At 40.7% G+C, this 12,337-nt stretch overlaps 2 protein-coding genes across 3 annotated transcripts; both read left to right on the top strand.

The window, feature by feature from the left end:
• The first annotated feature begins 1,767 nt into the window (after positions 1-1,767).
• On the top strand, positions 1,768-4,503 carry tal2 (T-cell acute lymphocytic leukemia 2). 2 transcript variants are annotated; one of them, XM_085427048.1, is made up of 2 exons: positions 1,768-2,737; positions 3,302-4,503. In XM_085427048.1, the coding sequence occupies exons 1-2, from the start codon at positions 2,554-2,556 to the stop codon at positions 3,652-3,654; spliced, it is 537 nt and encodes a 178-aa protein (XP_085283174.1). In that variant the 5' UTR covers positions 1,768-2,553; the 3' UTR covers positions 3,655-4,503. The 2 variants fall into 2 exon arrangements, with proteins under 2 accessions (XP_085283174.1, XP_085283175.1); XM_085427049.1 differs by having other exon boundaries at positions 1,798-2,731.
• Positions 4,504-8,639: 4,136 nt separating this feature from the next.
• LOC146657859 (UDP-glucuronosyltransferase 2A2-like) lies at positions 8,640-11,716 on the top strand. Its single transcript, XM_085427047.1, has 6 exons — positions 8,640-9,354; positions 9,513-9,661; positions 9,802-9,933; positions 10,212-10,299; positions 10,787-11,006; positions 11,431-11,716. Exons 1-6 carry the CDS (start codon positions 8,640-8,642, stop codon positions 11,714-11,716), a joined length of 1,590 nt encoding a protein of 529 aa, XP_085283173.1.
• Positions 11,717-12,337: the final 621 nt, after the last annotated feature.

Genomic DNA, 12,337 nt, shown 5'->3' with positions numbered 1-12,337 from the left:
CCTATTTTGGCTTCAGCTGTAAAGGTCACACTGTTATCTTTAATCACAGCCTGCAATTAAGAGTCACCTGTGAGTTTTCTGTTTTAAAGAAGAGATGAAGCCCCAGCAGAAGCACCTTTATAGTTGGATAGTGATTACAGATAAGGTCGGGGGGCTTTTGGGCACAAAAAGCAGCACCTCAAAATGCTGAGTAAAATGAAAATGACACAAGCGCCATGAAACAAATCAACAAATAATGATTCGCATGGTAAGAATAAAATTTTCTGAAGTATAAGTAATGTGTTGGTATTTGATAATCCAAATGTAGATTTATCTTGTAGTTTATCACCTGGTTCTAGTTTTAATATATAAGGTTTATTACATTTTCATTATATTCTGGGATTCCTGTTCTTAAAAAAAAAAAAAACAACACAATCTAAAAAGCCGGTGCTGAGTTTTGCACAGGGTTCTTATAACATAATTTTTTAAGGCAAATACATTTGAAAATAAAGTGAATTTAAGATTAGGATTTTTTTTTTTTTTTAATTTAAAAAAAACTGCCTCCGGGAAACAGTTCGTGAAATAATAACTAGTCAGTCAGTGATCATCAAGATAACAATTTAGTCATGTGTCAGTTCAAGTCAAGTCACACTTTGACAAACCTTGAATCATTGACTTAGCAATCCACTGCACACATGGTGTCACAGTTGTGCTAAAATTATAATTGTATAAGATAACATTGTATGAATGTTAGCTTATACTGAACGATCTAAATTGTTTAAACTAATGATGGTGCTGTAGAGAATAACCAAAATGCTACATGAATGTCCATCTGTACAAAATGTGGTTCCAGTCCTTCAGTTTTCAGGGTGTTGTCCCACAAAAATGGACATTTCCAGGTAGAATGGGTTGCTTTAGTTGATAAAAAATGATAAAGTTTACCACTATATGCCTCCTGATGATTAACAAAAATGTATTTAAGGCTAAGCAAAACTAAGCCCCAATCAACAAGGCTACTTAAAGTTTGCTTTGTTTTACATTTCTGATGAAAACCCCTCACATGGTACCAACTGTCGAAATGAGATGGTGCTCAGGTAAAATTAAAAGGAACAGTGCATCAACTTGCAAGGGACAAACTCCAAAAATAAAACGCCTGATTATGTGGTTTTTGTCAGCTGTTTGAACGACGGCATCAGCAGGACGTATTACGTTATATATACTAGTATACATGTAGTTAAAAATGTTAAGTATCCAAACAGCTCAGACTTAATTTACTGTAATTTCTCCGAACTTTGGCAGTGTTGTAACAGTGTAGGAAGAAGTAATGCAATTTGGTCTACTCCTAAAAAAAGATCCAGTGTTTGGGGTCCTTAGGGAGTAGTGAGACGCTATACAAATACAGGTCATTTACCATTTACAACATTTGTTTTTATATGAATTCTGCAGTGACTTCTGGCTTAGATTTTCTCTGCAGAACCCCCTGAAAAAACACAAGATGCTGCTTCATTCAGTTGAATTTATTTTACGAGTTTGCCCTCATTCTGCTCCCAGATGATGATGATTTACAGCAGGTACACTCCGCCATCAAACCACCACACAGAGAAGTGAGTCTGCAGACCTGGAGTGGAGGCTGGACGGAGGCAGCGAGCAGCGGCGCCTGGCCTGCAGGTGCAGCCTCTTGGACGTGCAGCGGGGTCTCATGAATGCCCGATTCAGAAAACGGCCCCCATCGGGCCTGTTCTCCAGGCCCGGGGCTAATCCCGGCCCCTAATCGGATTATGTAAATTCCTACTCCACACAGAGACTTTTATGGAAGGCTGCGTCTTTGAAACAACACTTGAAGGGTGTAAAAAGAACAGTGACAATTGGTTAAACTAGATGTGTTTTTCTGTCTGAACGAAGGTTGAAAGTGGGAGGCAGAGGAAGGGGGTGAGATGGGGGAGTGAGGAGTGGCTGCAGAGAGGTGAGTTAGACGCTGTGCTCTCCGTGTTTCCGCTCTAATTTATGTGTGGCCCCTTGGAATGGCTCAACAAGATTACCGTAGTCATAACAAAACCCATATTGTCCGACTGTCAATCTGGATATGGTATTTTTACCTTTTGTGGCCCAATCAGGCCGGATTCAAAGCAGAGCAGCCACTGATATCAAGGTCTTTTCCTCGGTGGAGGGGACAGTGGGTTGTCCATGCCTAATGTCAGAGAAGCAGAAAGGAATAAGTGTCCACAGCAGTAAGAGAAGGATCAGAGAGATGAACGTCTCAGTTTCACTTCAATAGGAATTTATTTGTCACCTTTAGCGCTAACCTTCAAGGATTAAATGAGCAATGAATCATAAAAGCAGCACAAATAGTCATTTAAAGAGCTGTTAAATCATAAAAGCGGCAGAAAGGCCCCCACAAAAAAGACAAATCATTTAAACACAGCAGCATCATAAACACACACACACTTGTTCCAAGTGACAGAAAAAGGAGGAGTTACGTGTTTTAACAATCACACCAACCTCACACAATGCACGCAGCGGTTCCACGACAGCACATGTCAGACAATGGAGCTTGCGCTGCTATAAAAATGTGGGATGCGAGCACTCGGCACTCTCATCCCTCCCTCCTTCTCTGTGGCTCTCCCCTCTCCTCACTTGGAGCTCAGTGAGCATGAGGAGACGCGTCTAAGTGGACCTTCACACTGGTCTCCAGGACACGTCAATGACAAAGGAACCTCTGCCTCTGAGATTTCTGCACATTTCCCACACACAGGTACAGGTGAGACATTTACTTCATTCTCTAGGATTTTCCCTCCTCCGAGGCAATATTTCCAATTATAGTAGCATAGTAGATGTTTAATGTGCTGTAATTTATAGTTGATAGCTGCAGATATTTGTTATCAAAATATTAAGTGCAAAAGAAGTTTAATAAATAGATTCTAATGTAGCTTAAAATACCATCTGTTAATGATTTAAAGGCTTCATCACTTGCAAATGGTAAACACTGCAGAAGAACTTGATGTGTCACTTGTGCCAGCCAAAAAAACCTCTTGAATATGCCTTTAAATATGAAGAAAAACACAAAGGCTGCGTATTGCAGAAATAGGTAGCAAATGAATCAATTATGATAAATGCTTTTGGGGGGTTTAAAACAGTTTGCAAATTTCACCATGCTCCTGGTGCCTCCACCTTCCTCCTATCACTCCCCAGCGCTGATGATTTCTTTATTTATTTTAAAGCTTTTTTCTGTTTTGCATTGAGTTTGGAATCAAAAACTCAAAATAAACACAAATTACTCTCATATCTTGTATTAAGTGGCCTAACATTGTGTCACTTGTTGCAGCTGAGCTCAGCACCATGACCAGAAAGGTGTTCACCAACACGAGGGAGCGTTGGCGCCAGCACAACGTCAACACTGCCTTTGCCGAGCTCCGCAAGCTCATCCCCACCCATCCTCCGGAGAAGAAGCTGAGCAAGAACGAGATCCTGCGCCTGGCCATGCGCTACATCAACTTCCTAGTCCAGCTGCTGGAGAGCCAGAGCGGCCAGCCGGCCGGCCACTCCCCCACCGCCCTGCTCACCTTTCTCAGAGGCAACATGGAGCAGCTGCACTCCCCTCCTCACCCCTGGGCCCTGACCAGTGACACGGAGGCTCCGTCGCCCGGATCCAGCTGTGACAGCTCTGAGGCCTGGTAGAGCCACAGCTCATCTAACAGAAGCAACTCTGGAGTGAACTTTTGGACCCTTTCTTTCTTCCCCGGGGTTTCTGCTCTGATCTGGTCCTCTGTAAAGACTGTTGTGTGTCTGCCTTCAGGGCAGAGTGTGTGATAGTCAAACGTGGCTGAAAAGTGAGCACCGTCTCTGTGTTGAAGTTATGAAATATAATTTGCAGGTGAAATTGATTTGTGTTCTGCATGGGTGTGTAAAAACCTGGATGTACTATTCCTCTCGTGTCTTTATGTTAATATTCCTTGTTGCCGGCCCGCCTTGAACTAATTTAGTTTTGCAGTATCGGGGTGTTTTGCCAACGAGGAAAAATGGAAGGGATTAAGGAATTTCTCATTCCGAGCAAAAGATTGAATAAGGAATTTGAATAGATAATGGTTCAGCCAAGACTGCAAATAATCTCAAAATAACCAAGGGCACTTTTTCCCCACTAGTCGACATGCTACCCCCGTCCTCCGAAAGAAGACTACATGTGACCTTTCTTTTCAATTATCAAGGTTATACCACTTTACAAAAATCAATCCTAAGAAAGCCTTCCCCCCCTTTTCTCATCTCTTTCACACAACAGCGTCAGTATTTGTTACTAGTCAGGTTGGATTTTGGCAAAACTGACAATCTTCTTTCAGTAATTGTACACAAATCTCTTCACTGTGTTTTCACTTGGTCATTTTTTGTACAATACGCATGTCATATAGCCAAAGATGATGATAATAATAATAATAAGTTGATTGTCTCCTGTTAAGAGTGTGCCGATGATCTTCTGATACCTCTTTTGTAAGTTATTTTGGTTTGTTTGTGAATATAAGGTATGTTATTTATTTGAACTATTTATTTAATAAATGATTTGTTACCTTCTGAATTGTAAAGTATGAGTAATTGTTTCACTAAAGTGTTTCAAAGCCCCGAGTAAGCAAATACTGAATCACATAGACATAGATACATTTTATTATTTTAACCTATTATAGAAAAGGGGATCTGGACGATAGTTTCAGTCTGACATTTACTCCAGGTGCTGATATGAAATCTAATCTTTCAGGATGGTTCAGTAAAAACAACAATCCTGGTTGAAAAGTAGTTTTTAAATTGTAGCGTCGTCTGTGTGACCACTGAAATTTAAGTTTATTCAGATAATGCAACAAATGAACTGCTCAGAGGAGTTACAAAGATTATCCACACTTCTGCCCATCTTTCCCCAGGTGTGTATCAATGCAGCTAACCAAAAATTTAATTGCATACTTTTAGATAATAAACTACATCTTTTAACTAATTTACTTTGCCATTTCAAACTTTTGTTTTTTTTTTTTATCTAACAGTTTTATTTTCAAAGCTAGTTGTTTCACCCATCCACCCTCCGTGTTTAAATGATTTATGCACTTCTTTTAGCTATCAGTAATTTTTGTTTTTACATTTTGTTTCCTTTTTTGTTTTATTCATGCTAATATTAAGTAATCTCTGGGATATTTGTAACCCTGCTTGGTAATCACTATTCTAAACTGGTAGAGGAAGCAGGAAAGTGGACACTCCTACAAAAAGGTCAATTTGTGGGTTGAGGTAAAAAATAAATAAATAAATAAACATAAAAAATAAACACCCAAACACTCAAAAAACCCAAAAAATAACCTATAGTTAACAATAACCAATAAATATACTATATATAATTTCATATAGATAGATATATAGTTTTTTACAATGTAAGTTGCCTTTTCAGAGTTGCTGTGAATGGAACAAACTCATACAATGCACAGTAAATAGTGACATGTGGAGTGGAATAGTTAAGTTGTTTCACGCTATGTCAGAAACACAGCTGATGGGAAATTAAGAGCAAATCTGCTGCTCTTTGTTCTTGCTCAGTAAGCCCAGAGACATTTGCTTTCAGCAGCGCCCGTGATGACCGTGTGGACACAAAACTGACCTCTGCTCTCTGTCTACTGACCAGAGGCCTGAGGGATGAGTGCTCTATGTGACCGCTTAACTTGCAACCCCTGAGGTCAGAGGTCGCTCTGGAGTCAACCACTGTCGAGATGACCAGAGTGCAAATTCCGCTCTTGCTCGCTCTCTCTTATTTTTTTAAAGGATAGCATCACTCTGTTGCTTCATAAGGTATTTAGCAGCCCTTATTTTTACTGCTGCCAATTAATAATTAGGCCTTTTTTTAATTATCAGAATAGCTGCAGATCAATTTTTAGTCAGCAAACCTATTAATGGATTATTTCTTTCACCTCTAGCTACAATATCAACAGTCTTCTTGTTTGGCAGCCGGTTAAACTGAGGTCAGACATTTACATGTCTAATCGCCTATTGTGACTACAGAAAATGGGCCCCGTTTTCAGGCAAGAGGCAGCAACTAACTGAGCTGCAGAGTAAACACTGAGTCGGTTTTAGGCGCTTTCACCCCGGCTGTTAAACTCCGGCTAATGGTGTGTAAACGGAGCAGAGGGCAGCTGGACACAGTGACTGCAGGCCTGTGGGAAGTGACAGGTGACTCTTTGTGATGCTGCAGTAATACTAAATGAATTCTATGGTAGAGGCAGAATGACAAATATTTCAATCAAACATTATGGCTCACCTATAACATGAATTTAGGAAGTGTTTACTGCTTGAGCAATTTAACAGGAAATTGAGAAACTTTCTGGTAAAATGCAAAAAAGATTAAAATAACAGGGGACTCCTCAGTGGGCTGAACTTTTTGGTGAAATTCATCATGATGTTTCATAATTCAGTCATCTGACACTGGAGGAAGGCGTGTGAAGCCTTTTCCGTACAGGCTGTAAGGCTGTGAAAAAGCATTTTGTTGAACCACCTTATTTACAGAAAACGCCTAAGCAGTGTGAGCATAACTCTGACCTCAACTTTCCACAAGGATTATGAAACCATGCACTGAGAAATAATAACAAATCTGTACGCTTCTCATTCCCTCCACCAAGTATATTTGCCTGATTGACTATTCTCTCCCAAGTATGTGGGCAATCGTCTACTGAGAGCACATTTCCTTATCAGCGTCAAGCACACTGTCTGAATCCGTTATCACAATGGGCCAGATCAGTGCAGGCAGCCCCTCGCTCTCTCGGCTGAGGCGCCCATGAAAAAGAATTTCTGGAGTTGGGTGCCAACCGATAGGCCCTGAGCTCTTTATCCCCTTAAAGCCAATTCACACTCTGCATGTTTAAATATCTCAGCTCAACCCCTGCCCTCCCACTCCCATCACGCACTCGAACCCCTCCTCCTCCCCCTGCACCTTCCTCTCGCTCTCTCTCTTACCCTTCCGAGTCCAAGCATAGAATTGCGAAGCTGCCGACCTGCAGCACGGGTGGGTGGCTGGGTGGGATGCAGGTGCAGGGCTGGTTGGATAGTGAGAGGAGGGGAGTCTTCCATTGTTGGGCTGGACAGCACCCTCTCTACTCTGGAGCACCCTGTGATGGGGGAGCCCACTGACAATCACACATCCTAATCTGATTATGCAAATGTCTACTTCAAAAAGCATTGCGCTGTAACCCCTTACCCTGTGGTGGGAAGACAGAGCAAGGAAGGAAGAAGTGGAAGCAGTAGGAATGCAAACAGGAAATGGTAGATTGTTGAGTTCCAGAGAAAATTAAATATGAAGGCAAAAGCACAGTTAGGGGCTCAGTGATTCTGCTGGTTAATCACTCATTGATCACTCACTCTCACACATCCACTGCACCACCAGGGGAGGTCTAAGGTTGAAAACAGTACACACTCGCACACTGAATGGCCAGTGACTGCCTCAGCAGGGCATTGAATCCAATATTCAAATGCTTATTGTTTTTCCAGACGCTCCTGAATCCAGCGTCAAAAGGAATCTACAATGTTAATGAGGGGGACAAAGTACCCAGAGTTAAGATTTACACGCCCAAACAGTCAGCGGTGACATTTCCCAAGAACAACAACGATTCCTGAAGGCGTGGCTGACAACTCTTGCGACCCTTCTGGCCTCAGCAGGTTTCTGAAATCAGCTGCCTCTTTCTGCTCCTGGATATCTTTCTACTACGAGTCTTTAAAATGTTGGGAGACGTGTAGTTATACACTGTAGTACTTTCAGCTAAGTGCTAATGGTATAAAATTCATTGTCGTAGTGTATCATGTTGACATGCACACGTGCCTCTTATCCAAATATGGACTGGAGGCACAAGTGAATATTGTCAGATCAGAAAGTATTTGGTCAAAAACCAAAGTTGAAACTCAAACATAATAATATAAGGATCTGAGTTAGTTCTTGGAGAGCTAAAACTTTACCTATTTTCTTAACTACTTGTTGTGTTGGTAACCTGGACCGTCCCCCAACTGACGTTTGGAGAGAGGCAGGATGTAACCTGGACAGGTCACAGGCAATGATGGGGTTAATTTGGAGTCACTAAACAAAGACAAAGAACACACAAACTTGCAGAGATGCTGGAACTAACCACTAGTTTTAAGCTAGGGATGCACCGATGCAACATTTTCCTAGGGCAGATATTAAACTCTAGCTTCCATAATCCAGATTTACATCGTAGATGTAGCAGTAAGTAGTGAAGAAGGCCGTGCAGAGACTTTATGTGACGCAGGAGGCTTTTTTAAAAAGGGAAGCGATCAGAAGTATGAGTAATCATATTACTAACTCAAGTTCCACATAAGGTGTGGGAGTTATGTATAAGCCTATATAACTGAAATTTCTACTGAAATTTCCAATTCACTCTACCTCTACTATACTAACAACCACAAACTGGTGCTCTGAAAACTTTTATCATTTCCTAGTGTATTTCTCCTATTTATTTGTTTTATTTTTTCCAGCACTGTCAAATTTACGGTTATTATGTTTTAACGCATGGTGAAATAAGACATGGTTCATAAAAAGGAAGTGAGTCAAGGTTCAGATTTATTTACTTAATAATCATCTTTTCTTATATACTTTTAAAAAAGGATCAGACCACAGCTGGTTTTCCTGCTGACATTCAGACACCATGGATCTGCGTCTCTCTGCCTGCATCCTGCTGGTACTTTGTGCGACATGGAGTGCAAACGGAGGGAACATTTTGGTGTGGTACACTGATGGCAGCCACTGGATAAACATGAAGCCTGTTCTGGAGACGCTGGTTGACAGGGGACACCAGGTGACTGTACTGGTCCCGAGCTCGTCATTATACATGAACACCAATGAGCCATCCCGCTTTCACTACGAGCCCTTCAACGTATCTTTCTCAAAAGATGCCCTGCAAGATTTTTTAGAAGAATTCCTTCGATTCTCCATGTATGAAATTGATTATATGAACTACTGGGAGATCTACATCAGATTCAGTGAAATAATCAAGACTCAAATGCAGTTTTCTATCCAGTATTTGGACGGTGTGGTGAAATCAGAAGTCGTCATGAAGAAGTTGAAAGAGGGAAATTACGACCTTCTCTTCGCTGATCCAATCTATCGTGGCAGTGACTTGGTAGCAGATATTTTGGGGATCCCGCTCGTTTTCTCCTTGCGCTTCTCCTTAGCTTATAACTGGGAGAGGCATTGTGGTCAGATGCCTGCTCCACCATCCTTTGTTCCCGGTGCCATGAGCAAACTCACAGATAAGATGGACTTCTCAGAGAGAGTGTGGAACTTTCTCTTCTATGCTCTCCAAGACATTGCAATGAGTCACATTTTTGGAAAAGTAGACAGATATTACTCTGATGTCAAAGGTGAGCAAATAGGCACTAAGCACTGATAAAAAAAAAAATTGAAATCTGCTAATACTATAAATACAGTGTTTTATATTTCATCAGATCTGATTAAGAAAATATGTCTTCAATGAAATATTGGTGATACATTGATGTCCATTACTTATGCATTGCAACAGGAACTCCCACCAGTGCCTGTGAGTTGATGAGTAAAGCAGACATCTGGTTAATTCGAACCTACTGGGATTTTGAATTCCCTCGTCCTTTCCTCCCCAACTTCAAATATGTTGGTGGGATCCACTGCAGACCTGCTAAACCTTTACCAGAGGTAAGGACACTCAACTATTACCATCTGATTAATCATTACATCACAGAATATTCCTGCCAGGAGCAGTGAAGCCATCAAAATTTTGAACAAAAATGCAAAAACAGTTGGCTGTTGGTGGGATAATATTCGACTTGTTACAGGATCTGGAGGAATTTGTGCAGAGTTCTGGAGATGATGGCATTGTGATCTTCACTTTAGGATCCATGATCAACAACGTCACCAAGGAGAAGGCAAACATGATAGCCTCAGGCCTCGCTCAGATCCCACAAAAGGTCAGAGGATAATCTTTGTGCTAGCTGTAATCAATTTGTGTAAAGTATGGAGTAGTTTTTCATGTTTCAGATAACTGCATTAATTAATGACATTACAGATTGGACGTTTCAAGTTCCCCTCCCTTATGGGAACATGCCAACTTAAGTTTGTTTTGTTTTTTTAAATTCAGAGTGTGCAAATTCTTTGTCACCAACTTGATACACTGTGATACACCAACAAAAACACCACAGTACACCAACAACACAGTGTAAGCTTAGAAATGTTTCACCATTTACAGGTGCTGTGGAGATACAGGGGAGAAAAACCAGCAACTTTGGGTGCCAACACTCGAATATATGACTGGATCCCTCAGAATGACCTCCTGGGTAAGTAAAGTTGGTACTCATGGATATGGGCTTGGGTGGGCAGAAATTGTACTAGTGAAATGAGATGCTGGAAAGATTGCAAATTTAACAGTACCACTGCCAACCAAATTATTTTTTTTCTCAAAACCTTTACTTAATTTTAATTCTTAAAGCCACTTGAGGCTCATTTCACAACATTAAATGTGTTTTTGGAAGCTGTGAGCACTTTTTATAACACAAGGAAACAATTTAAAGACTGAGAATTTTCTGACATACTATCCTGATAACTTATTACTTCTTGTGCAAACCTGCTATGTTGATTAGGTTGTGATTCTCTCTCTCTCTCTCTCTCTCTCTCTCTCTCTCCTCTCTCTCTCTCTCTCTTCTTCTGTTGCACTATAGAGTACTACAGTGCTAAAATCCCCTGTTCCGGATTATTAAAATGCTCCTGTTGTCCAAATGTAAAAAACTAACTTTCAATGTCACATGGTTATTTGGCATGTGTTAGGTCACCCTAAAACTAGAGCTTTCATCACTCATGGAGGCACAAATGGGATTTACGAAGCCATCTACCACGGAGTTCCCATGGTGGGCATCCCAATGTTCGGTGACCAGCCAGACAACATGGTCCATATGAAGGCTAAAGGAGCTGCAGTTATTCTCAATTTGAACTTCATAACAACGGAAGCGCTTAGAGACGCAATCAACACAGTCATCAATGACAAATCGTGAGTTCTCTGAACTATCTGCACTTTGGATTAAGCACTGAAAGCATAGACTGTAAAACAAAAAAAGCATTCAAAGAAAGGATGAATGTAGGTTCAGAGTCTGAAAAGTGAAGTCTGCCTCTGCAGAAATCCATACAAGAGGATATACAAGCCTATAGCTCTTTCAACACAAAGCGTTCCTAAATTATGGTCACATTTAAAATAAAACAGATGTCAACACTTTAGGACATGGCTACTTTGCGTCATTACCCTATGAATGTGCAGTAACCTCAGATTCTCAGTTAGTCATGCTCAAGTCAAGGCTTCAAAATAGGATTTTACTAATCTGTTATTTGTCATATGGGCAATTTTATTTTTTTATGTACAGTAAATGATTGAAGCTGATTTTTTTTCTTTTTTCAAAAACCTATATCCACATTCACAGGTACAAAGAAAATGCTATGCGGCTGTCCAGCATCCACCACGACAGACCCATCAGTGCTCTGGAAGAGGCAGTATTCTGGATCGAGTTCACACTGAGAAACAAAGGAGCCAAGCACTTGAGGGTCCAGGCCCATGAACTCACCTGGTACCAGTATCTCAGCCTGGATGTCCTGGGCTTCTTCCTCACTATAGTTCTACTCATCATATTCATCTTCATCAAGACCTGCAGTTTGTGTTTGAACAGGTGTTGTGTCAGGAAAGGAAAGACAAAAAAGAAGGCTGAATAACAGACTGAACAGAAACGGTGCTGTGAGTGTTGGACTGGGGCAATATTTGTTACCTGCATGAAACTTTCTTTCATATATGTTGAATTTCCCATCATCTTCTCCTTTATGTATCACCACTAGCTACATTAACAGATGCACCAATTTGCAGAAGTGTACCTGAAGTTGATCTGACATTAAAAAGAGGTTTACACAAGCATATACATTTGAATAACATCTATTATCTATGTTTCTTTTTCCCCATCTTCTTTGAACTTCCCCAGCATCAGCTCTATAAATACTGTACCATCTACTGCAGTGTAATGGCCACAAATCTGGATTTGAAAAATAATAGAAAAAGGTTTCTTTTTTGGGCAACTCAAATGTCAACCACCATCCTGTGAAGCAGCTGCAGTAAATTGGAAGATATCTGGTCACACGAAAATACACAACTGCTATAATTTTATTTCCAAAATATCTGATGTAATGTGGCTTTATTGTCATGTAATACCACTTAAATGGTGCACTGAGTCAATGTAGCATGATCTCTGCCCTGAAAGATGTAGGCAATACAATGCAAAGCACTGGTGTCCTAGTCAATGGGACAGCAAACAGTGACTTGAACACCTTGAACATGGCTCTCAT

The sequence above is a fragment of the Rhamphochromis longiceps genome, linkage group LG12 (genome assembly GCF_057381845.1).
Source record: "Rhamphochromis longiceps isolate RC_006_pf linkage group LG12, R_longiceps_female_GT1.1, whole genome shotgun sequence".
In the NCBI taxonomy this organism is placed as follows: Eukaryota; Metazoa; Chordata; class Actinopteri; order Cichliformes; family Cichlidae; genus Rhamphochromis; species Rhamphochromis longiceps.
The sequence above is the reverse complement of the archived record's forward strand: the minus strand, read 5'-3'. Positions and strand labels throughout refer to the sequence as shown.

Excerpts from the sequence above, each read along its gene's own strand:
- tal2 (XM_085427048.1), top strand. The coding sequence starts at position 2,554 with ATGCGAGCACTCGGCACTCTCATCCCTCCCTCCTTCTCTGTGGCTCTC. Across the intron at positions 2,738-3,301 it reads TTTCCCACACACAGGTACAG|CTGAGCTCAGCACCATGACC; the intron begins GTGAGACATTTA and ends CACTTGTTGCAG.
- LOC146657859 (XM_085427047.1), top strand. The coding sequence starts at position 8,640 with ATGGATCTGCGTCTCTCTGCCTGCATCCTGCTGGTACTTTGTGCGACA. Across the intron at positions 9,934-10,211 it reads TCGCTCAGATCCCACAAAAG|GTGCTGTGGAGATACAGGGG; the intron begins GTCAGAGGATAA and ends CACCATTTACAG. Across the intron at positions 11,007-11,430 it reads ACAGTCATCAATGACAAATC|GTACAAAGAAAATGCTATGC; the intron begins GTGAGTTCTCTG and ends CCACATTCACAG.